The sequence below is a fragment of the Myotis lucifugus genome, unplaced genomic scaffold, assembly GCF_000147115.1.
Source record: "Myotis lucifugus unplaced genomic scaffold, Myoluc2.0 scaffold_259, whole genome shotgun sequence".
NCBI classification, from domain to species: Eukaryota; Metazoa; Chordata; class Mammalia; order Chiroptera; family Vespertilionidae; genus Myotis; species Myotis lucifugus.
The window spans coordinates 112,374-138,226 of record NW_005871307.1 but is presented as its reverse complement, the minus strand read 5'-3'; the positions used below and the strand labels follow the sequence as shown (position 1 = coordinate 138,226).

The following is a 25,853-nucleotide window of genomic DNA, read 5'->3' as shown; positions in this document are numbered from 1 at the left end:
ACTTATAAACTGCAATCCGCTGAATTAGCTCACTGGCTCCCCACGTGTTCTAGTGGATGAGTCCATGTTTTCACGAGGGACTACAAGGCCTTCCAACCTCTCCTGCTTCATTTCTTCCCATTCTTCTACGCTTCCTCTCCTATCTTTTTCGCCCCACCTTTGTGCATGCAGCCCATTCTGCCTGGAACTTCCTGGCCCTTTCCATATCTAATTCCTATTTGTCTCTCAAGATTCTGCTGAATCATGATCTGGAAACGTTTCTAAGCATTGAAAGCCAGGTAAGACGCTACTCTTCTTTGAAGTCATGGCTGTGCATCTCTCATCTAAGACACTTTTCACGTTGAATTGCAAATATCTATGTGCACCAACTTATCAGTCAATAAGCTCCTTGAAGACAAGAGTTTATTTTAAAAAATCATTTTAGCAATAGTGTGGTGAAGGCTGGGAAAGGGGTAGAGTAGAAGGGGTCATCAGGGAAGAAAAGGAGACCTCTGTAATACTTTCAACAATAAAATTTTTTTAAATCATTTGTATATCTCCCTACCATAAACATCACAGATAGCATAGTGCCTCCCCATGGTAAGTATTCAACACACATTCACTGGGATGAATGAGTCAGAACTTGAGGTGGCACTAATGTTTAGCTACTCTAACGAAGAGAAAAACAAACATTTAAAACGTACACTGAGAAGAAACCTTCGAAGCCTGTGGGCCAAGCCTCACCTCTGAGGTGCTCCAGAGTTCACTAAAGGTCCTCACTTCAGCTTGCTGCTGCTTCCTTCTTGCCCTCTGCAGTGCCAGAAGTCTGCAATTACATGTGTCTTTAAACTCATTTGGTTTCAAGTAGTGGAAACCCACATCAAGCCATCAGGGGAATTACACTCACTACAGAATCGAGGATGGAGTGGACAGCCGAGGTGTGGGAGGGGCAGGTGGCAGCGGGGCCTTCACATGGGATGGAACCAGCCACACCAGCACTCTTTCCAGATCACATCTCTGTTGCTGCTTCCTTCTCACCACATGCTCCCCACTATGGGAAACGTGGCCAGAGATGGCTCACAGCTCTATCACTCACAGCTTTAAGCTCTCTTTCATTTTTCATCCAAACATTACACAGACAAGGCCTTACTTGGCCAGTTTTGTTAGGTGCCTATCCCTGGACAAATCAAGTATGCCAAGGGCACAGTCCCACTGCACCAATGTGAAAGTACCCCCATTAACCACACATAGGAAAAAGAAGCCACTTCTAGAAAAGGGTGCCCACAGCCCACGGCAGGGGCCCCCTACTCCTAGCAGCTTGGAAACTCCACAGTCAAGAATCTGACATTTCTGTCTTTCCCAAGACAGCTTTTTCCCTTCCTTTCATGTTGCCTTCTTTCAAAAAATTTGCTTGCTCCTCAGTTTGTGGCAAACAAACACGCTATAAACACATTATAATTTGACTGCTTGAATTTCTAGCCAATCCTGTGATTTCCTCTCTTCCAATCAAAAAATGGTTTCCTAGGTAACCATGAATAATTTGCATACTTCCAATACTCCAGTTTTCTGGTCTGGGAACTCAGAATTTTAAAATATATTTTATATAGAATATAGCCAACCTTCCTAAAAGTACTTTTCTTTTCTCCTTTTCTCCACCTGAACATTTGGTCCAAACTACATTATTTTTAAACCAGCAGTTTACTCAAAACCCAGCTTACTTAGTGCAACTTAATTCCTGTCCCTAAAGAGCAATCCCCACCCACTCTCATTTTCTATCCTGTATATCCTGCGTGAAGTCACCATAATTGATTGTAAAGAGTTCTGCTAGCCCAACTGGAAAATGGTACCGACTGGGGTATATTTTTTGGCTCATATAGAAAGGGATGCTAGTTATATCCTGAGAAAACATGACATAACATAGGTTGTTGCTGAATTTTCTTTATAATTTACTCATCAAAAATGTTTATTGAGTACTTACTATGTTCTATATCCAAGATATAATAGAAAGTTCAAGACCGAGTGTTTGGCAGTAACTCTCAGTACAGTGGTAGAAAAATGAATAAACACAATGCAATGCAGCAATTGCTAAAACAGAAGAACATGCTAGAAATGCTTATTCTACCATTACTACAGAATTTCAAAAATTGCATACCATGTACATTGAGGGACAGATGGTCTGCCAGGAGAAATTCCTATATTTAATGAATGCTGAGATAAGCGATTAAATTCTGTGTAAATGTCTAGACCACAGCTGTCATCTCCTGTACAAATATTTTAGCTGCTTAATTTTCACTACAAGTTTCCTCTTTCATCTTACTATTGCCACCTTCCTTCAGGAGGAAGTGGAGGCTAAGGAAAGCAGACATATCTGTCAAACACAGAATCTAAAACTTTTGTAGGGTATTCTTTCTCCTTTGAGAATATTACACACATAAGGCATCTTACAAAATAGTTATGATCACAAAGATTATAAGGCAACTGGCATTTTAGTAATTTTTGTCCTCAGATCTAAACTGTACTCCCATGGAAAAGATTTTCAGTCTGAAGGGAGATTTAGTCAGGTCTGTACTGAAATCCCAAGCCTTTCTTTGCAGGTGTTTACCTGAAGGGAAAAGCCTAGGGAGAGGGTTGGGGGGAGGGGCCTTGCAAGGTAGGCAGGAGATGGGGTTCAAAGTGGAGCTGCTGGAGTCCAGGTGAAAAGTATGAGGCTGTGGGGGGAAGGCATAGCTCTACACAAGCCTGAAAAACCATAGGACACCAGGTCTGTCTCAAAAAAGGTGCCACAGCTGGAGCAGCACAAGGCCAGAGATGCCCAGCAAGAAACCCTGGGGGCTCATTGGGGGTTGGGGGAGGTGAGCATTGTCAGGTCCAGTGGAAGTAAGCTTGTCTGGGAATATATCTGACACACCCTTTGAGGCTTCCAGAAATACATGAAGGGGGTTTTCTTGAGACTGAGATTGTGTGGGCATGCTCAGGATATCTGAATAAAGGCTCCCTAATTCATTTACTGACTAGCGCTCTTACTGTAACAGTGGCCCCATCAACACAGGGTTCCCTAATCACACTACATTGCCTTGAGGTGTCCTTCTCTTCATGTAAATCTTATGGAACATTCTACCTTGTTCTTTCTCACCCGATTATATTTCCGTGATAACACCTTCCCTGGCTCCAAACGACACTTGAATAAGTAGATCACAGTGACTCTACACACTATTAAAACAGGACAAACAGATTGAAGCTCTGGTAAAGAACTGCTAGTCTCCTGTATTTTATGACTTACCTGCCCACCCCCTCACCCCAGGTCTCAGATTCAGCCTTGTTCTGGACTTCAAGCCCACTCCCAACTCTAAGAGGAGCCCTGGCCAGCAGCTCGCCAGCACAGCCTCCAGGCAGCCTGCGCATGGTTCCCTGGCAACATAAGAAAAGCAGTGCCCACATTCCTCTGTAACTCGGCCTCCCTATGACTCCATCAGTAACTGAAATGCTGACCCTAAGCCTGGCTTCTCTGTGACCCCTGCCTACTCTACCACACTCCTCCACTGTGCTCACTGACTGCTGGGCCTCTTCCAAATGACCCTAATAAGATACCTTAGAATTCAGTGGTTCTCAACCTTCCTAATGCCGCGACCCTTTAATACAGTTCCTCATGTTGTGGTGACCCCCGACCATAAAATTATTTTCGTTGCTACTTCATAACTGTAATTTTGCTACTGTTATGAATCGTAATGTAAATATCTGATATGCTATATGTGTTTTCCGATGGTCGCGACCCACAGGTTGAGAACCGCTGCCTTAGATCTTGGGTGCTGTATGGACCATCTGTGCACACCATTCCCTCCACTTGGAGTTGACCTCTCATCCCTGCTCCCTGCCTTCTTTTGTACACCTTCCTGGCAGCTGCTTAAGCCTGAGTTATGAGGAAGTTAAGGAAAGTATCTAGCCCGAGGGACAGAGGGGCTGCTGCGGCATGGCACTGCCCCAGCGGTGAATTGTGAGTCGTGGCCTCGGCCTCATGTGACGCTGGAGCCCACAGGGATCGGCAGCAGAAAAGGGCTTGCTTCTTACTTAGGAGGAGACCAGCAAGGTGAGGCCAAGTCTGCCAAGGCCATCTCTGCTATTTGAAAATTTTAATTTTTGAAGAGTGACTCAAAGAGGTCTCACCTGTAGATTCCCAAGACCTCCTTACAAATCATAGGACAATCTTTAGAGATTCAACTCCAAAATCTATAATTAGGATAACTTTGGTTACCATAGGCACAATTCTGAGGTTGTATAGTGGATTCATAAGTCTGTTGGTTACTAAGACATATCATTAACTGTGATGGCCATGGTGCATTCAGGGCCAGGCATTTGTGGGTGAGAAGAACAAGGCAACTGACACAGGGACAGATAATGGAGGCAGGCGGGGAGGGCAGGCTCCCATTGCTGGTTCTGGACACTGAATTTGGGTGATAGCCAGTCGAAAGAAGTGACCTTATAAATTTAAATGACCTTATAAATTTAAAGACCCGCCCGGCCAGCATGGCTCAGTAGTGGCTGAGTGTCGACCCATGAACCCGGAGGTCACGTTCGATTCCCGGTCAGGGCACATGTCCGGGTTGCAGGTTCGATCCCCAGTGTAGCGCTTGCAGGAGGCAGCCAATCAGTAATTCTCTCTCATCATTTTGTTTCTCTCTCTCTCTCCCTTCCTCTCTGAAATCAATAAAAATATATTTTTAAAATATAAAATAAATTTAAAGACCCAAAACAATTAAGGGTCTTACTCAAAATGATGGGGTGGGACTGTCCTTCCCCATCCCATTTATGCTAGCAATTCTTCGACTTATTTTCTCCTCACAGGTTGCCTTGGGTGTGCATTTTAATTTGCTTTAATCTGGTCAGCACTGTTGGGGTGAGGCACGGAAACCTCGGGAACATGACTTACTCTTACCTTGCACCCTGGAAAGAGGTCATTCAATTTCCACACCACTAACAGGTACATGGGATGCCTAGGGGAGACAGTATCCAAAGACTCCCCCTGAAAACAGCTAATTGGAAGTTAAAGAAGGAAAAGTGGCTTCATGTTAATTTTCATAAAGGTGGGCTGTAAGGCAGTGGTCACCACAGGTGCAGCCCATTCAGCTCCTGGCCCCCCTCCCTGGCTAGCTGCTGCCAAGCGGTCTCTGCTCCTTCCTGCTCTGTGCAGGGATGCTACTCCTGGGGTCCTACCAGGCCAACACTGAAGGTAATCCCAAGGAATCCTTCAGCAAATGGTGACATGCTGGGGGACGAGGCGGAACAGAACTAATGGTGTTTTACTTTATCTAACACTGGTGGCAAACGGCTGCTACGTGTACCCTCCATGGACTGCTTTAAAGAGAAGGCTTTGAGAAGGAGGAAAGTGAAGGAAGATAGGGAGAAACAACTATCCAGGCTAAAAATAGTTTTCTTAGAATTGCTTTCTGTGCTGTCTGAACTGCAGCAATAAAAGTTCTTATGCTCACGCCACCAGTTCTGCAATAAGAATGAAGAACAGGACAGAAGCCAGGAGTGCTCTAAGGCAGCCTGGCCGCCGCTAGCCATCTCCTCGGGACTGCATGCTGCTAATCTCAAGGGCACACGACTCTGGCAAGTCTCCAAAGATCAGCTGTGGTTGGCTTTTCATTGATGACCCATCTTTAAGTTCAGATAACTGCACTTATTTGGTTCTGTCAAAAGGAACAAGACCAGGGAGTGATTTGCAACCAGACATGTCATCCCACCTGCCACTGTCCATAGCATTTTCCCAACACACAACCCAGAAAACAGCCACAGTGACTACACAGCTCTGTTGACCAGCATCTTTACTAATTTACAAAGAATTTCTTTTTTTTCTGATTAAATGTTTACTCCTTCAGTTGCAGGAAGAACTATGCATCATTTCAGAATGGCAGTTTCATATAAAGTCTCACTCTACTTTCCTATATGACCAGAAGGTCCTGGTCATATGTATTTGGCTGCCAAATCTCAGACTCCTAGCTGTACGAGGTCATTTTTTATTTTGTTAAACAAGGTAAGTTGGTTGTGAAAGTTACTCTTTTGTTTTTACTCTAATATCTAACAATTTTTTTTAGAACTCTGTGCAGTTTTCAAAGCATTGCACATACACAGGCACATGGAATTTTTGCAGCTACCATTTAAGGATGACAGTACTCTCAGAGGTAGATGAAACTGAGGCGCAGGAAGTCCCAATACCATACATATTGGATGTGGAAAGTCAAGATTCCACCCATGGCTTCTGACTGAATTCTGAGCTCTTTCTACTAGACTACACTGACTCTACTTTTCATCTCATAAACTCCTTCCAGTCCTTAAAAAAGCTCCTCTAAGGAATGAAGAAGGATCCACTTACCATCCACCAAGCATCATGTAGTGATGAGCCTCCTTCCAGTAATATACACTAAACATTGTGGGAAGACAAAAGGCAGCTACTATACCACTCCAGTTCCACCTAAGGAGTTTCCATCTAGTGGAATAGACTAGAGAGGTTTAAATGTGAATAAAAATAAAGATATGAATGAGCCAACTATTAGGAGCAGTTACATAGAGTTCTATACATGGAGTAAAATGGGCGGGGGGGGGGGGAGTAGGAAGGCAGTACTTGGATATTTGTTCTGAAATTTTCCCAGTGAATCTTTCTGCTTGAAAATATTCAGCCTGTGGCTTGAACGGGGCTGGGCTGTTTTATTAATGGTCCCTAACTAGATCAACAATGGTTTCTTGACCCAATAGTGGTGAAGACTGCCCTGACCCCAGAGGCCCAGTGCAAAGGGCTCTGTACAAAAGGAATGATATTTGTTAGTTAGTTAATTAGATTGGTTCCTTCCAGAATTTGTACTGGGATCATGGACAGGACTGGCCAGAAAAGACTTTGGCCAATTCAGAAAGAGGTGAAAATGTTAATCCTATATAATAAAAGTCTAATATGCAAATTGTCCCTATGGGCAGGAGTTAGACATGTGCTGACCACCAGGGTGCTGTGAGAAGCATGGTGGGCCTTGGCGACATGGCGCTGGCAGCAAGTGGCAGTGGCTGTGCTGCCGGCCCCAATGGGCCCCGACAAGAGCAGGACCGCGGTGGAATGGTGGAGCAGGTGTGCAGGCAGTGCCAGGCCAAGGCGGGTGTGAAGGAGGCAGCTGGGGGAAGGGAGGCCCCAGCCAGAAGCTGGCAGCCGCTAGGGACCCTACCCATGCATGAATTTCATGCACTGGGCCTCTAGTGTATGTATAAGTAGGGGAAGGGGTGGAGGATACAGACACTGACCAGGAGGAGCAAGGAGAGGGACAAAACCAGGACACTAGGTGTACAAGGTCTCTGACCCTTAGACTTGCCTCGGTTCCAAATAGCTTCCCAGTTCTATTCAGGTGTATCCTTAAATAAATCCCTAAAGTGGCCACTGTAAGTGAATCTGTCCTGGCAAAAGAAAGAATCTAAAAACCCAGAGTTCTTTTTACAGAAACTCAGGTTTCCTACTACACAGAATATACTCACATTAATTAGATTTAGGATGCAGAGCACCTCATTCACAAGGTATCAGAAGGTAGACAGACACAGGGGTCTGCCACCCTGTCTCCTTGGTAAGGCTTCCTAGACCAATGGTCTCTTTCCTCTGAATTTATAGCCCTAGACATGTGCCTCTTATTTTAAGTCAAGGAAAGTTTACTGACCATCAGTTATGTGCAAGAAATGGTGCAGGCCATTTATTAGGCTTAACTAACCTCATTGTCACCTTATGCTTTTTATTCCCAGTTCAGTTTTCCTATATTATTTGGCTCCATAAAAATTGGGATTTTGCCTCAAAATTGCTTGTGGTTCCCAAATAAACTGATGAAGAAAATAGATCCAGAGACATAGAAGCATAGAACAGACAGATGAATATCAAAGGGAAGGTAGAGGTGGGTAGGGAAAGATTAACCATATATGTATAACTCATGGACACAGACAATAGTGTGGTGAAGGCCTGGGGCAAAGGGGAAGGGTCAATGGGGCGGGGGGGGGGGGGAGGAGAAGAAGGGATACATGTAATACTTTCAACAATAAAGATAAAATTTTAAAAATCCTTATGGTTCTAATTAGCCCAATATTTCCCAAAACACAGGAACTCAAGAATCAGTTGCTAAATACATTTATGGTATGTCTCTTTGCATAAAATTCAAGGAAATATAAAAATGGTAGTGCCTGAGTGAAAGGCTACTGGTTTCAGGTTAAAGAAAAAACAAAGAAATCACTGTATAAACAGGAAGTCTACTGACTTGTAAATTAAGGTCAGAGGCCTGTCCACTTGACCCAGGAGGCTGGTTAGACCAAGGGCAGGCATCTGACCTGAGTGGAGCCTGTCCGCCAAGCTGGTCGGAGATGCTTGCCCCAGTGAGAAAAGTTGAGTTGGGCCCACTGGTTTGCTTTGTTGAGAGTTAGAATTGGGCAAGAGACTTGCAGTGGTGCTGAGAGCTGGAACCTGAAGGTCATTTAGAATCGGGAGCTGGGCAGGGCATTCTGAACTCTGCATGATATGAAAGAGCAAAAGCTGTATGGTGGGAAGGTGGGGAGAGAGAGTGAGTGTGAGAAAATAAAATGCAATAGAAAAGTAGAAATTGGTAGACATACCACAGAAAGAGTGGTGGAGCCCTGGCTGGTGGCTCAGTTGGTTGGAAGATCCTTCCATACACCAAAAGGTTGCAGGTTTGATCCCTGGTTGGAGCATGTACGGGAGGAAACAGCTGATTTATGTTTCTCTCTCTCTCTCTCTCTCTCTCTCTCTCTCTCTCTCTGTCTTCTTCTCTCTAAAAATTAATAAAAACATATCTATCCTCATGTGAGGATTAAAAACAAAACAAAACAGAAAGAGCGATGGAGACAAGAGAAAGGTCAGAGCCTGCCTTAGCAGCTACTACTCTTTCTGAAGCCTCATTGGTTGTCAAGCTTTTCCTGTTTGATTAAGTGTGTTCATTGGAACCACAGAACCCCCACTGAGACACCTCCCTCTGTGAAGGCCGTCTATCATTTCTCCCAGCTGATCATAACATAAAAATAGTGCATGATTTTAAGAAATCTTTTCAAAAAGAAAATTAACATTCTCTGCTAAATTTTTTCTCAACAGGGCAATTCTGCCTGTCAAGGGACATTTGACAATGTCTGGAGACATTTTTGATTGTCACAGAGGGTGGGATTGGTGTATGATACTGATATCTAGTGAGTAGAGGCCAGAAGTGCTGCTAAATAGCTTACAATGCACAGGACACACAACAAAGAATTATCTGGCCCAAAATATCAGTAGTACAGAGGTTGAAAAAACCATGCACTAGAACCAACAGGTTAATAATACAAAGCACATGCTATCTTCAATATTCAAGGGTCAAATGTCATTTGATGCACAAGTATATAAATAAAGTCAAGGATGGGAAAATGTAAAAATGTTAAGAGTTGTCTTAGAGTGTTGAGATGATGGCTGAATCTCCACCCTTTTTATTTTCAAAGTTTTATGTGTTTGCATTTTTACTGGGTGCTTGACAAAGCAAAAACACATAAATACACCAAAAAAGGAAAGAAGGAAAGATTGGAGGAAGGGAGGAAGGAAGGATGAGTCACCTGAACTGCCTCACCCACACCACACCATGAAGTTAGGACCAGACAACATCCAAGACTCACACCCACTCAAAAGAGGGGCCAGCTACACCGAGAAGGTGCTCCTCATGGGGAAGTCCCGCTTCAAAGTTCTGTTAAAAATGAAGACACATGTTCCACTATACCTACAGGCACATTGCGGAGATATTGTGGGTTCCAGACCACTGCAATAAAGTGGGTATTGCAAAAAAGCCAGTCACACAAATTTTTGGTTTCCCAATGCCTATAAAAGTTATATTTATACTATGCTGTAGTCTATTAAGTGTGCAATAGCATTATTTCTAAAAACTCAATGAATATACCCTAATTAAAGCTACTCCATTGCTAAAAGACTATAACCATCATCTGAGCCTTCAGAGAGTCATAATCATTTTGCTGGTGGAGGATCTTATGTCTGTGTTGTTAAAAATGCAGTATCAGCAAAGCACAATAAGGTGAAGCACAATGAAAAGAGGTCTACCTGTATTTTTGGCAAATTGTATAAAATATAACTGTGAGGAAGATCAAGTAGGGAGTCCATAGTTCAGCACACTCACCTCTAGCATCTCCGCCCTAACCAGACCCTGACTAACAGTGCATGGGTTCAGGAAACGTGTCCACACTGTAGGAACAGCATGGGGCAAAGTAAGCAGCAGCCCTAGGAACAAAGTGTAAGTGTATGCTTTGGGGACATCTCCAGCCAGCCCCTGCTGCAGACACCTGGGATACTTTTCACTACCACCCCTTTCTTGGGATTAAATCAAATACTTCTTTTAAAATTCTGTAATTCTAACTTCCAGAAAACTCTGCCTTAAGCTCAAACCAAATCTGTCCTACTCAAATCCATTTTACTTTATGGTCCATTTCTACTATTCAGAAGAGCAGTATTGGCTCGCTTTCCCAATGAGGTATCGGCAGATGAAGACAATGGTTAAGTTTCCTTTTGCTCTTCTTTGCTCCTTCTCCTACCCCAGCATAAGAAATACTTTGAGCAGTTGCGCTTTCTCAGTAAGTAGCATGTGCATATAGTGCAATATTCCAAAGGTAGGAAAGCACACACAGTGACCCCAGCTCTCCTCTCCTGAGCTAACTAATCCCTGCTCTGCTTTTTGTGACATGAAATTTGGAACTACAAAAACTCTTGTGCACACTAAGTGGCCTATAGATTAAGTGGCAAATGTACTCTGGGAGAAGATTCTGAATGACAAACTGGAACAAAATGTCAGCTGCTTCTAACGTGAACAGCTATCCTCCTTTTGGGCACCAACTGTTATTTGTAATCAAGAAAAAATTGCCCATTTGTTTAACATTATAAAATTAGGTTCAGATTCAGCAGCTGATGTCTCTCTGAAACATCCTGGGACCTGTTCTTGGCCAAACAATAACACCTGTTTATTTCAGAGTGCCTTTCCCTCAGCACTAGCAATTCTCAGTTGGGATGTTAGGTCAAGAAAGAGTGAGAGCTCTTGGACTATCTGGTAACATTTCATTGACGTGTTTAGATAATAAATGAAATAAATCTTGAGATCAAGCTATGCATTGATGAGTACAAGGTCAGGTGACCTTCACTTGCCACTGCCCAAGTGGGAGGAGACCAGGAGGGTGCCAGGTGCTCAGGGAAGAATGACCTCCTTTGGGAGGATTTCAGAATCTGTTGGGGGCAATCTTCAGAAAAATTACATGTGTCTCCCTCCCCTTTATCAGGGGTCAGCAAACTATGAGCCAAAACTTGCTGACCACCTGTTTTTGTAATTAAGGCTTTATTAGAACACAGCCATGACAATTTGATTTTGTTTTCTCTATGGCTGCTTTCAAAAGGGCAGAGTTGAGTAGATGTGACAGAGATCATATGGCCCATGAAGTAAAAAATATTTACTATCTGTCCTTTAATAGAAAAAGTTTGTCACCTCCTGCCCTAGGTACTTCCTGAGAATCATTGCACAAGGAGCCACCATGACTAAATAATGTGCTTTTCCTCAGTGCTATAAGAGCAAGGTTTGTTTGTCCTTACTTTGGTTGTCAGGAATGAAGATTTGAAAAATAGTAGCTTAAACAAGATACTCTCTCTCATATAAAGTCCAAGGCTGAACTGACACTCCAGTGTCATGAGATCCAGGCTGTACTCCCCACAACTTCCACTACCAAGGACACACTGTGATCCAGAATGGTCGCCAAAGTACCAGCCACTATATTCACATCCAGGTAGCAAGAGGAAAAAGGACAGCTTCAGCCCAACTTTTAAGGAGGCCTCTGGAAATACCACTAAACATGTCATATGAACTACTGGCTCAACTGATACACCTAGTATAGACTTTTCGTTGGCTGACAAACTGCTTCGGTTAAAAAAAGATCAAGATTTTTTTCTTGATTTTTCTGTCTTTCTCTCTCTCTTCCACTCTCCCTAAAAATCAATAGAAAAATATCCTCATCTGAGGATTAACAACAGCAACAACAACAACAACAACAACAACAAACAAAGGAAAAGATAGGTAGGCTCTCGGGGCAGGGTGATCATTTGGCATAGCTCCAAAATGATAGGACTTAAATGTTGCTTAACATTTATTGAAGATCAGTGACAGAAGCATTTTCTGGCTGGTTGTTTGTTTTCAAATTTCCAATCAAAAGTATTGTCTCCTCCAGAAGGAAGGGGACAAACTCTCCTTTAGCACAACCAGTGAGCACGGGTTGTGTGCAGACCTGAGTTATACAGTACTCCTACACAGCCTGTGACTTTGTCTTTAATGGACTGTCTGCCTGGTCTGTTCCTGAGTCCACAGGACCCTGATACTTCCCCATGCCCCCAGCATTCTCTCCAATTAACATGCCCGTTCCATTTACCCTCATCACTACATCCCGGCAATAACATCTCACAGTGACCTTTAGGTTCTGTTCATCTCCAACCAAGAAAAGCTACTTATCTCACTTTTCACACTGGTGATATAGGAGGTAGAGGTGGATCTAAGTCAGTATCAGGAAGTAAGAGCCTGAGAAGTAAGAAATTAAGAATGAATTCTGAATCCTTGTTCCAGAAGTTATCTGTGTATTAAATAAGAATGGAAAACAATGATGAGTCATGTGCTTTTGGCATATCAGTTGATACTTTGCAGTAAGTCTTATTCCCATATATTTGCTCCTCTTCAAATGTAATATCCAGACTTTCGATATCAACATGTTAACTCATGGAAACTTCTTTCTCACATAAAAATACAGGGCTGAATGGTATCTATCATGTCAGGGGCCCAGGCTATCCTGTACGTCCATTCTATTGTCTGTACAGTTAGGAGACAGATATCATCTGCAAGCTCCAAAATATATTTAAAGGCTGCCAAAAATAGCCAGAATCAAGTAGAAGCTAAATGGGAGGAAGCAAAGAGCAGGAGCACACAGAGTGCCATGTCTCTGAACACATATTCCCGAACACCAGCAAAAATACATTTCTCAGCGCTAAGGGTTATAATCTGAAGTGCAAAGTCTATATCACCAATAAGTATTGAAACTGGAGTTAGCAAAGGTGGATCTTCTGTTTGTAACTAGGGTAGACTTGGGGTGGGAGGCAGACCTACTAAAAGACTCAGAGATGGATGAGCCATATTTAAAGAAAGAGTTGGTTTCATGGAGGTGGAGACAAAGAAAGCCTATGGTTGTGAAGACATGTAGCCTGAATGACTACAAGCCCTTCCCTGCAGAGTCAACTCTTGAACCTCAACCCACAGGCTTGTGTCAGTAGCTGGTTCAGAAAATCCAATATAGTCAAATATGTGTGACAAAAAGGCAATCATAGGCATACAACTGACACAGCAATTAAAACAGTTAAAAGAATAAGGAGAATGACAGGGAAGTCATAGAAAAATGCTGCCAACAAATCAAATGAAGTTTCTAGCCAAATATATTACAATGAATTTTAAAACCAAATGAAGCAATTTCTCTATGAAGGAAAATCACAAAGCAGAAATAACTCAGAGAAAAGATAGTAAGAAAACAGAAACTGAAATATGAGCTTGCAGAACTCAGAAAAGGGGGAAAGCAGAGTAACTGCAGATGGAAATACAATGTGTGCAAGGAAACACAGTAAGGAGCAGAGAAGACACAAGGAGGAAAGCATTCAAAATGAAGTGGAAAACATTGAAAACACAGAGTTCTAATACATTAGAGAGAAAATGAAAGGTAGAGAAGTCAGACTTAGGACAGCCTCCTCAGGCACCACTGGAGTCCCTCAAGAACAGACCAATGGATCAATACAAACCCTGAGAGAGAATTCAGGAAAAACAGTTCTAAGACCAAAGCAGAGTTAAACTCGATTAGTGAGGGACAAATATATACATATCAAGGAGGACGGGTCAACACCAAAATAAGTCCTGATAAAGTTATTACATTTTATCTTACGACCTGATACAGATTTTGGCTTGAGGTATATGGTTAATAAATATTCACCTAGAGATTAACAAAACACTTTTTCTCCACAAACTCTTCTTTGGGCCTTATCCTCTGTTCCTGGGATGTGATATACTACAGAATCACTTCCAAAAGCAATACTGAAAAACTCCAAGATCTTTAAAACATCCGGTTTCATATACTTGCTTTAACCAGGGCAGGAAAGATTAAAAATGCATTTCAGAAAGATTTTCAGGAAGGACTGATATGAAAGGCTTTTCTGAGAAGCCATGCGTTCACTATAAATTCAGAAGATATTTTGTCTAGCATGCACTGGATTTCAGCAAAATGTTATTATATCTTTCCACATGCCACTTGTCACATAGAGAGAACAAAGGATAAAATCAGGAAGTTTTTTACTTACTTTGGATGTTCAAACTTGTCTATAAGATCAACTTTTTCCACCAAATCTCCTCCAATTGTTCGTACTAAGTCATAGAAATCATTTTCTGTGTAATTCTCCGAGGGCAACCAGAATGAAATGTCATTTATCACAGCAGGATATTTGCTAAGAGGCTAACAAAATAAGAGAAGAAAAGATAGATTGAGTTGTTAGTTGGATGAGAATGTTTAAATTTTTCATGGAAAGTTACACATGGCTAATTAAAAAATGCTCATAAAACATTATTTCAGCACTTGAATTTTCAGGAACAAAATAAACTTAAAAGATAAGCCCATATTCAAAATTAGCAAATTCCATTGTGAATCCTATAGATTCTTATCACATTCATGTGTAACATCACCATTTATAACATTTATGTCACTATCAGTGTTCAATTTAGTATGAAGCATTTTGAATTTATTATATTTCAGTTTTTTTCCATTTGAATATCAGAGAAGAAAAGTTCAAATTTAATTAACAAGTGATTCATTAACTTCTTGTGACACTTTCAGGAAGCCATTTTAATGGGAAGTAAGGGCTTGTCAAAATTGGTATTTCAAGTAGTAATATCATTTTTGTTAATATTTCTAATTATTAAAATAAAGAAATGAACTTATAAGTAGTTATTTAGGGAGTTATTTTACAAATTATGCCTCTAAGGATGTAATAAACACAATGTAGCCATTTCCTTCATTTCCCCCACTTTTTCCAGTTTATTAGGGTTCATTAGTTCATCATTATATTGGACTAGAGGGGTCCCTCAGCTGGCCTGCACCCTCTCGCAATCCGGGGCCCCTCAGGGGATGTCAGACTGCCCATTTTGGAGACCGACAGTCTGACATCCCCCGAGGGACGTAGTAGTGTGCAAAGTGGCAGGCGGCCAGGGAAGAGTCTGCGCCTGCCGTCGCAGCCGCTCAGTAGCACCGTCACAGCTGCGCTCACCAGCCGTGAGCCCATCATCTGGTGCCTGTCGGTCAGCTGAGCGGTGCTCCTGCTGTGGGAGCACACTGACCACCAGGTGACAGCTCCTGTGTTGAGCATCTGCCCCCTGGTGGTCAGTGCACATCATAGCTACTGGTCAAACGGTCGACCAGTCACTTAGGGTTTTATATACTTATATATATATATATATATATATATATATATATATATATAGAGAGAGAGAGAGAGAGAGAGAGAGAGAGACATTTAAAATTAAATACTTTTAGAAATTACTGCATTTGTTTACATGGCATATATATACTTTAGGTCTATAAGTTATAAAAATGTTTTATTGAATGTTTCATTACATAATTATGAAGTCCTAAGGAAATCTGATAAAACTATAAATTTGTTAGAAGGACAAATTTACAAATTGATTTATACCAAGCCTGATCCTATATAATAAAAGCCCAGCGACTGAAGGCGGAATGACCAGAACGACCGGTCAACCAGTTATTATTATGTGCATTGACCACCAGGGGGCAGATGCTCAACGCAGGAGCTGCCCCCTGGTGGTCAGTGAGCTACCACAGTGGGAGCGCTGATCGTTGCCTCCTCACCCCAGGCTCCTCCTCCTTGCTTCCTGCTGCCTCCTCCAGATGCCTGCAGGCCACGCAGCGCCGCTGCCACCAGGCTCACAGAGCTGACCCCGGAGGCTGGGAGGTGGGTTCGTGGCCGCCACAGGACTGAGGCCTACTCCGCTGCCCCTCAGTGCTATTGTCCCTGGGCCTGGCCCTGACCGGGTCCCCTGGAGAGGCGAGTGCTCCAGTTCCACGGAAGATGCCAAACCAGGGAGCAGCCGCTCAGAGGGCAGGTCCACAGCCGCTTGGCAGTCCAGGATGATCCCTGCAGGCCACGCCCCCGACCAGTGCATGAATCCCGTGCACCAGGCCTCTAGTATCATTATAAACAGTTTGTTGAATCACTGATCAGAAAATGTATAAAATTTTTAAGTTGGCAAAACCTCTGAAAAACCAAATACTCAACCATAAATGATTATTCAACTTGAAATAGCAATAAAGTTGTCTAACAAATGCATCAGTTTAGAATATACATTCCAATGAACATAATAAACTACCATTTAGCTGCTCCTGACAAAATAACAGAGCTCCTGAAAAAATCCATGTTTTCTCTCCTAAAGTCAAGATGCTGTGATAAGAATCCACAGGTTAATGTAGCCACTGGAGATGATGGGAATTTGATGATTACACAATTGCTTTTCCTTTGACAACACCCTTTTCCCACTTTATAAAGAAATTTAGAAAGATCAGTTAAAAGGCTGGGATTGCCAAGATTAGCATGAAATCTACTCTTCAACTAGTCAAACTGAGGTACCACATTTGTTGAGCTCTGACATGAGACAAGATGAAAGAAATGGGAGCATCTGCGCCCCAACCCATGGACAGTAGTCAGCACACAGCCAGAATATATACCCCCAAAACATTAAAAATATATATTACAGTTTTAAAAACCAAGGAGAAAACCCCAGGCTATTGTATTGCAAACCTAGTTCAAGCTAACAGATTATAACAAGTTTAAAGTAATGATCTAACTAAAAGAATCAATCACTATACTAATTAATATGTGTCAGATGTGGGGTACCTACTCTACTAGTGACTCTTGCTTTTTTGAAGGGGACAATACAATTTTATTTTGAAAATAAAGAAGATAACTACAGATCTATGGTTACTGAAATGTAGGTGTGAGGAGCCAGCACGGCCATGGCATACTCAGCCCCAGGGCGCCTTATGTGCCATGCCAGCTCAGCCTGGTTCAGTGACCCTGAGTGAGGGTGGTGAAAGGCTTAGAAAAGACAGACATGAGAATGAAAGCTGGGTCTCAGTGGGATGCTGCCCCTCTGATGGACAACGCCAGCGCCCACAAGCCGTGTCTTTATTTTATAGCAGATGCCATGAGGCAAAGTAGGGGCATGATCAAGATGTTTACAACATTCTCGTGGGTTTCAACCCTACTCAACTACATGCACCTGAACTCTATCACTCAGGCACGTGTGGCCACGTGTTCGGACCATAGGCTCAAGCTTACAACTATAGCTGTTGGCTATAATTGTGCTGGGAAGGCTCTGCCCTCCAAGCTGGGACTTGCACGTGGCAATGAGAGGACTGTGCCCTCTCAGTAGTCCAAGGCTTGAACCTGTCCAAAACACTCTGGCCACGCCCCACAGTAGGCTTTCTGGTGCTTAACCAAAGGTAGTGTTACAAACCATCCAGTGGCTGGCTTCCCATTGCACTTAGGTAAAGTCCTCAGTACTTAAAAGTTTCTACCTCTTTCTATTGTTCTCCAGGTTCAGAACAGCTGACTTATTTGGTTTCTTGAACACACTGAGCTACTTACTCCACATACCATTTCTTGACTTCCCTGGCCTACTTTTCGTCTTCAGCTACAACATTTACTCCTTATCATTCCAGACTCTGTTAGTCCCTTGTTATGTCACCCCATACCTCTCTTTCATAGTACTTTTCATCACTGCAATTGTTTGTGTAGTTACTTCTTTAATGTATGCCTTCCCAGTATGATACCATTTTGAGGGTAGGATTTGTATCTGTTTCCATCTCCAAATCTCTCTATCATCTTGCATAGTCCCTGTGACACTGTAGATATTGAGTAAGAGTGAATTACAGAGCTGCCTTATGGGAGCCACGGTACATCACAATGAATCAAATCAGCTGTTTTTTCTTCTCTAACTGGACAAGCTAGTGAACAAATCAAGTAAATAGGGGATGGAGACATGCCTCCATCCCCGGCCATGCTGTGATGAGGTGAGTGACCATGTGGAATGACAAAGAGGCTATATAGGTCAGTGGTTCTCAACCTTCTGGCCCTTTAAATATAGTTCCTCATGTTGTGACCCAACCATAAAATTATTTTTGTTGCTACTTCATAACTGTAATGTTGCTACTGTTACGAATCGTAATGTAAATATCTGATATGCAGGATGGTCTTAGGCGACCCCTGTGAAAGGGTCTTTCAACCGCAAAGGGGTCGCGACCCACAGGTTGAGAACCACTGCTATAGGTGGACAGGCAAAGTAACCTGGTAGGGACTTGATATTCCACAGTCATAGAATCAGGAATTTTAAAATTGGAAGGGAACTGTCAACCTAATTAAAGAGGTAAATTGAGGCAAGCTCAATTGACCAGAAATTGAGTTTTTGGGGTATAGCAGAAGACTGTAATTCATGAAACACATGCTGTAACAAGCTCTAGGCAGGTCCACTGAAGGTCTGGGGTGGGCTGTATTTATGGGTAAGAAGTACAAAGAAGGAGAAGTCCAGCCAACGTGCAAGCAGTCAGTTAACTGACTCGAGGATGGGAGAGATTCTTTGTGGATTTTCATGGGTAGAAGATAAGTGTCAGACATTTACCAGAAATCAGTCTCTCAGTTCTTAAGTTCTGAGGGCACACACATAAGAGTTTCCATTTCACATTCTCGAGTTCCATTTTAGATTGAAATCCTTTCACAGACATTAAATAGCATTTAATATTGATTGTGTTTTCTCATTTATGTTCTGAATGAGAGGCATGTCTATTTTATCATGTGTTACATGCTGTTGAGTCGGCTCTGACCCCTGGTGACCCCATGAATGAGTGAGGTCCACCATGTCCTGTCGAGCTCCTGTAAACTCAGCCTATGGCTCTTGTGTGGAGTCCATCCATCTCATATTTGGTCTCCCCCTTTTCCCACTGCCTTCTTATTTTTCCCAGCATTATTATAGTTTTTTCAAATAAACACCTACTTATTAGTTCTTTTGAGATTCCTTCTATAATTCTTGTTTATTTTTAAAGATTTGAAAAGGGGGTAAAATTACAGATATAGTAGAGACTTTCAAAGCCATAAGTGAATATCATAAACTATTTTATTAACAATAAATGTGATAACTTGGATTCAACAGATAATTTTCATTTAAGGAAGAAAATTTAAACCAGGGACTCTATACCAAATTGAATTATTAGTCAAATCTTACAACAAGTGTTTGATTCAGATATTCATAGTATTTTTTTTTTATCAAATATTTAAGGTGAAGGTAGCTGCTTTAGTATATAAACTGTTTCATGAAAACAGAAATGGGAGAAAACACAACTAATTTTATGAGGCTACTAGAAACTTTAAGCCAAAGGTTGACAAGCATAGTATAATTCATTAAAAAAAATTGTAGACCAATTTCACCTTACAACCTACATGAAAAATCCTAAATGTAACTTCAGCAAACACAATTCAATAGCATCCTATCTAATAAAGAGGTAATATACAAATTGACCATCTTTCCAACACACAAGATGGCCGCCCCAATGTGGTCAAAGATGACCGCCCCCATGTGGTCAAAGATGGCTGCCACAAGACAGCTGGCAGGGGAGGGCAATTGTGGGCGATCAGGCCAGCAGGGGAGGGCAGTTGGGGGTGACCAGGCCAGCAGGGGAGGGCAGTTAGGGGGGACCAGGCCTGCAGGGGAGGATAGTGGGAACCAGGCCTACAGAGGAGGGAAGTTAGGGGGGACCAGGCCTGCAGGGGAGGGCAGTTGGGGGCAATTGGGCCAGCAGGGGAGCAGTTAGGCGTCGATCAGGCTGGCAGGGGAGTGGTTAGGGGGTGATCAGGCTGGCAGGCAGGCGAGTGGTTGGGTGCCAGCAGTCCTGGATTGTGAGAGGGATGTCCGACTGCCCGTTTAGGCCCAATCCCACCAGGATCGGGCCTAAACGGGCAGTCGGACACCCCCATGCACAAATTTCATGCACCGGGCCTCTAGTATCAATATAATATCACAAAATGACCAAGTAAGGTTTTTCTAAAATAATGAGAATGACGTAAAACAAAATAATCTATTAACTAACATATAATATAAAGGAAAAAAATCATGTGATTTTTCATAGACAGGAAGCATTTGACAAATGTAATATTTATTATAAAACATTTTTGGCAAACTATAAATAAAGAGGCAACATCCTTAGCCTAACAAGGTATTCAGTAAAAACCTACTGCAAACATATTTAATGTTAAATATTTTTAGGAGCATTCCAATTAAAGTCAAGAGTAAGATAAGGATATCTACTCTCATCCTGCTCTGTCTCATTATAAATCCTAACCAAGGCAAAAAACAGGGAAAGCTATGAACTAAATTAGTTGGAAAAAAATAGGCAAAATTCGTGACCTTATATTTAAATCTTTCTTACTAGCTATATGACTTGGACAAACTGCTTAATTTCTGCTTTCAATTTTATCTGAAAAATTGAAGTATTATTAGAATCTACCTCATATAATAGTTACTTTTTCATATATAGTTATACACATAAGACTTAAAGTGAATGAAATGGAGATACATATATCACTGGCTAAAATTAAAAAACATGAGTTATATTAAGATATATGAAGTATATTTATATGAAGTTAAAAAACAGGGTAACAATAATACATGTGTATTAAAAAGATGTGGGAAAGCTATATATACTAGACTTCAGAACAATGATTACCTCTGAAGAAGGAGGAAAAAGTATTCAAGAAGAGTATAAAAGAAATTTCAACTATCTTTAAGATATAAGAGTCCAAGTTCAACTCTGATTTGTGCAACAAAAGCACAGAGTGACTTCTGCATGCGAGAGCTGTTGGCTGGGTTAGAGATGGGTGGTACACCACAGCAAGTAAGGTCAGCCCAACTTACACTTTACTAGGGGCCCGGTGCACGAAGATTCGTGCACGGGGGTGGGGTGGGGGGGTCCCTCAGCCCGACCTGCACCCTCTCCAATCTAGGAGCCCTCAGGGGAGCCCTCTCCAATCCGGGAGTTTCTGTCTGTCTTTGCAATCATATGAATGAATTGTCTGAGACCCCCAACCCAGTTTGGTTTGTTGCTCACAGAATAATAGAGGCTTTTTTTTTCTTTGCTTCATTGGTGGAGATTTCCTGGAAGTTTTAGGATATCTTCCCTTTAATTTTTCCTAGACACTCTGATTTTACTTATGTGTCTCACCTTTGCTTTCCCTCCATCCCCCACTGCAACAGTAACTTGCTCCAGGCTCACTTTGCTCTAGTGCAGTGGTTCTCAACCTGTGGGTTGCGACCCCTTTGGGGGTCGAATGACCCTTTCACAGGGGTCGCCTAAGACCATCAGAAAACACATATATAATTACATATTGTTTTTGTGATTAATCACTATGCTTTAATTATGTTCAATTTGTAACAATGAAATTGGGGGTCACCACAACATGAGGAACTGTATTAAAGGGTCGCGGCATTAGGAAGGTTGAGAACCACTGCTCTCGTGTCTAGGAGATCTGTCTGCCACCAGAACTACAATTCCCAGCATTCCTGGTGCTTCCCGCGCTCTGGGCTTCTGCTTCCGGTCCTGGGGCTGCCATCAGAACTACTATTCCCAGAATTCCTGGTGCTCCCCATGCTGGGAGCGACCGAGGGAGCCTCAGCCTACCAAGCCTCTGGCTCTCCTGCTCTGCTCTCCAACCAGCGACCAAGGGAGCCACATTCCCCCAAGGGAGCAACCGAGGGGGCGACTGAGGGAGCCACGTGCCCCCAAGCTGCCGGCTCTCCCTCTTCTGCTCTCCACCTGGCGCCTGTGTATGCAAATTAACCCACCATCTTTGTTGGGTTAATTTGCATATTCACCCTGATTGGCTGGTGAGCGTAGCGAAGGGACGGTCAATCTACATGTTTCTCTTTTATTATATAGGATTCCTTTCACTTAGACTGATGGTAAACATCCTTTTTATTGGAGGGTAGCAAAGCATGCTACTCAAAAATATGCTTCTTTGAGATAAGGATTATTTTGAGCTGAAGACAAATAAGAAGCTGATACAAAAAAAGCTCTCAGCCCTCTCCTGATTTGCCTAAGAGCAGGACATAAATTTGCAAAGATCCCAACTCCCCTCTCTACTAGGAAGGAATTAATCATTAGAGACAACTTCAGACTCTTATTAGCCCAGAGATTGAACCAGAGGAACCTACATGGCAAATTTACTAACTAGTTATCCTCCATTAGTTTCCTATATATTTACCTTATCAAATTTTGCCACCCCTACAGGCTTAAGCTACTTTTCCTTTGTTGTATCACTTCTCTAAAAATGTATTGTTATTTTTCTAAGTTGCTATATTTAAGCCCAAGTTCTAGCCAGATGTTTGAGTTACTCATCTCTGGGTACTCCTCTGTGTTACACAGGTATTGCACATGTTAATAAATCTGTTTTTCTCTTAATCTGTCTTTTGCTACAGAGCCACAGCTGAGACCTAGAAGAAAAATGATTTTTTTCCTCTTGCCCACATTATCCTTACATTTATTGCATTGGTACTACTTATAATGGTCTCAGAATAAGACCCTTATTTTATTAGGTTGGGCTAATCCTAGGGATCTACAAACGTTTTCCAGTTTGCCCATCTTACCTCCTTTTGTCCTCCCATTATTGACACTTCCAACCCAAGAACTGTTTTCTTCCCTGTTGGGGGTCGGGGCAATCATGGAGGTATGTGCTTCCCTGACCTCAGGCCCACCCCAAGCCCCACAGCTGTACTCAGTGCCCCTTTTGGGTTCATTTCTCTGTCATGTCCTCCAGGACCAGCACTGAAGTCTGCTTCATCGAGGCAGCCCAACAGCAGCACAGTGCCTGCCTAATAAATACTAGTATGTGGAAATCTTGTTGAACTGACCATACTATGGGATCTGTGTCCACATTTTCCCAGTTTTCCAGGAAAATTTGACATTTTTCCATGTCATCTGGGTCACATAAATGTGATTGTCAAAGATGTTGTTTGTATTCCCCTTTCCTTTTCTTGGAAATAGCTTTGTTTACTAAGTTTTACTCCCATGCCCCTTTACGCTCCCGGTGGTCTTCCCCTCCTTCCCTTTAAAAGGCTCACACATCCCTTCAGACCTGAGTCTCCAGACATGCAGGTGAGAAAGTTGGCAGTTAAAGTGCCAGATTCCATTTACCTAACAGTGTCTTATTTAATTGGTTTTATTCTGTTCTTTCTCCAGATTATTTAGGTAAAAGAATGTCATGTATTTGGGGTCTTCTTAAAAAATAATTTTAAAAAAGCATTTAAGGCTATAAAAGTTCCTCTATATACCTCTTTAGATATATCCCACAAGTTCAGTCTTTCCATAAATTTTCTTTTTCTCATCCTATTGGATTGATCAATATTTTAAAATTCTCCTTCTTCAGTTTATTTTCTTTTTTAAAAATATATTTTTATTGATTTCAGAGATGAAGGGAGAGGGAGAGAGAGATAGAAACATCAATGATGAGAGAGAATCATGGATCGGCTGCCCCCTGCATGCCCTCTACTGGGGATCGAACCACAACCTCCTGGTTCAAAGGTTAATGCTCAACCACTGAGCCACACAGGCCAAGCTTCCTCTTCAGTTTAAAAAGCTGTAAGTTGAATTTTTATTCACACACACACACACACACACACACACAAATATCCTTTAATAAATTGTTCAAAAGCCTAAATTTATTTAGGGTCTCTATTCAACTCTTAAATAAGACAGGAGCTTTAGTTTCTTTTAACAGCTCCTCTCCCCAACTATTAGAGTTTTAACTTTTAAAAAGCACACACAAAATGTTATTTAAAGCAACAGTTAATATTAAGTTAAAAATTGCTTGTTTTTTAAATATATTTTTATTGATTTCAGAGAGGAAGGGGGAGGGAGAGAGAGATAGAAACCATCAATGATGACAGAGACTCACTGACTGGCTGCCTCCTGCACGCCCCCTATTGGGGATCCAGCCTACAATCCAGTTATGTGCCTGGATAGGGAATGGAACTGTGACCTCCCGGTTCATAGGTCAATTTCCAACCACTGAGGCATGCTGACTGGGCTGTTATCCCACCTCTTTAATAAGTCTTCCTCAGGGGAAAAGATTATGTGGATTTTCTAACAAGCTCTTTAAAAGACTGGAAGGAAAGCAAGCATACAAATACAATCAAACAAAGAAAAGATTGAAGGTTCCTAAACTCCAGGGCTTTCAGCTGTACTCCAAGCCCAGTGTGTGAGCCCCAGCTACTCTGAATCACCCCAGCTACTCCGCATCACCCCAGGAAATGCATGCTGCCTCTGTGCTGTGAGTAATCAAGTTCTTTGTCTCTGGCCCAGGAGTCTCATGTCATTCTGCCACACCCATGAATCTGTAGCAGGCTACCTTAACTTGCAAGTATGGTAAAATCTTAGACCTTTCACAGTTTCTGACACAGCCTTCCTTCTTTCTCACTTTTGTTCTTGCAGATAAATATCCTTGAATAGTTTTTCTTCAGTGAAAGTATGTGGGAGGCAAACCTCTCTCAGTATTTATATGTCTGAAACCCTCACGCTTAAATAATTTGGCAGGGCACCAAAACTGTAGGTTTATAGTTGTCTCCCCTCAGCACTTTAAAAATATTTTTCCGCACTTATTAGTAATGATGACAAGTCTGCTGTCAGTCAGTGCTCTTTCTTCCCAGGGAACCTGTCTTTTCCTCCTGACAGTTTGAAAGAGTGTTATCTTTATCCTCCAGGCTATGCACTGATTCTGATTAGGCCGAGCTCCCATTGATCCTTCTTTCTTCTGCTCAGGACCCAGTGTGCTTTCAATCTGAGGGTTCACATCTGGCTCCAATTCAGAAAAATTCCAGCCATTACTTCTCTGCCCATTCCTTTCATTGTCTTCTCAAACTGCAATAATACTTACACATTGCAGAGCTTCTTGATCTAGCTTTTATTTTTCTTAACTGATCTATTTTAGGTTTTTAATCTGTATGCATTTGTGCTGTATTCTGGGTGAATTCTTCAGTAACAGCTTCTTATTTACTATTATCCCTTCAACTGAGTCTAGTCTTATCTGTTTATTTTTTTTCTTCATTTCAAATAAATCTATTACTCATTTCTGATATAATTTTTAAAAATATCTACTTACGTTTCATTCTTGCCTATTTTTGCCCCTTATTCAGAATTTCCTATTCTTCCTTTTAAAAAAAAATATTTTTTAATTAATTTGAGAGAGGAAGGGAGAGGGAGTGGGAGAGAGAGAAACATCAATGATGAGAATCATTGATCAGCTGCCTCCTGCACGCCCCCTACTGGGAATCAAGCCTGAAACCCAGGTATGTACCTTTGACTGGAATCAAACTTGGGACCCTTCGGTCCACAGGCCGACGCTCTATCCACTGAGCCAAACCAGCTAGGGCCTATTCTTTCTTTTTTAAAATAGTTATTATTCCTACATTGACATCTTTGAGGACATTAGGCATTTTTTTAAAAAAAGAATGCTTTGAGATTTTGCTTTAACCTCCAGTGAATTCAGACTCTGATTGTTGACTTGGTTGGTTGACACTCTAAGCTTAGAGTTCTTCACATGGTCTGGAATATGTGTATGTAGGCCCACGTTGTTTGGGAAATGACTGCTAATACGTTCTCACTCATCACCCCTCCTCGGTTGGAGTCCTTTGCAGTTCCTCTACTTATATTCC

General features: G+C 42.0%; 1 protein-coding gene across 1 annotated transcript in view; it reads right to left on the bottom strand.

Moving 5' to 3' along the window:
- The window catches only part of LOC102437008 (phenylalanine--tRNA ligase, mitochondrial), a gene marked incomplete at its 5' end in the record, with an annotated part of 227,986 nt that overhangs the window by 139,927 nt on the left and 62,206 nt on the right, over positions 1–25,853 (bottom strand). Inside the window, one exon of the mRNA XM_023762747.1 lies at positions 14,393–14,544. Within this exon, the coding sequence (XP_023618515.1) occupies positions 14,393–14,544 (152 nt within the window). The remainder of the gene's footprint in view (positions 1–14,392; positions 14,545–25,853) is intronic.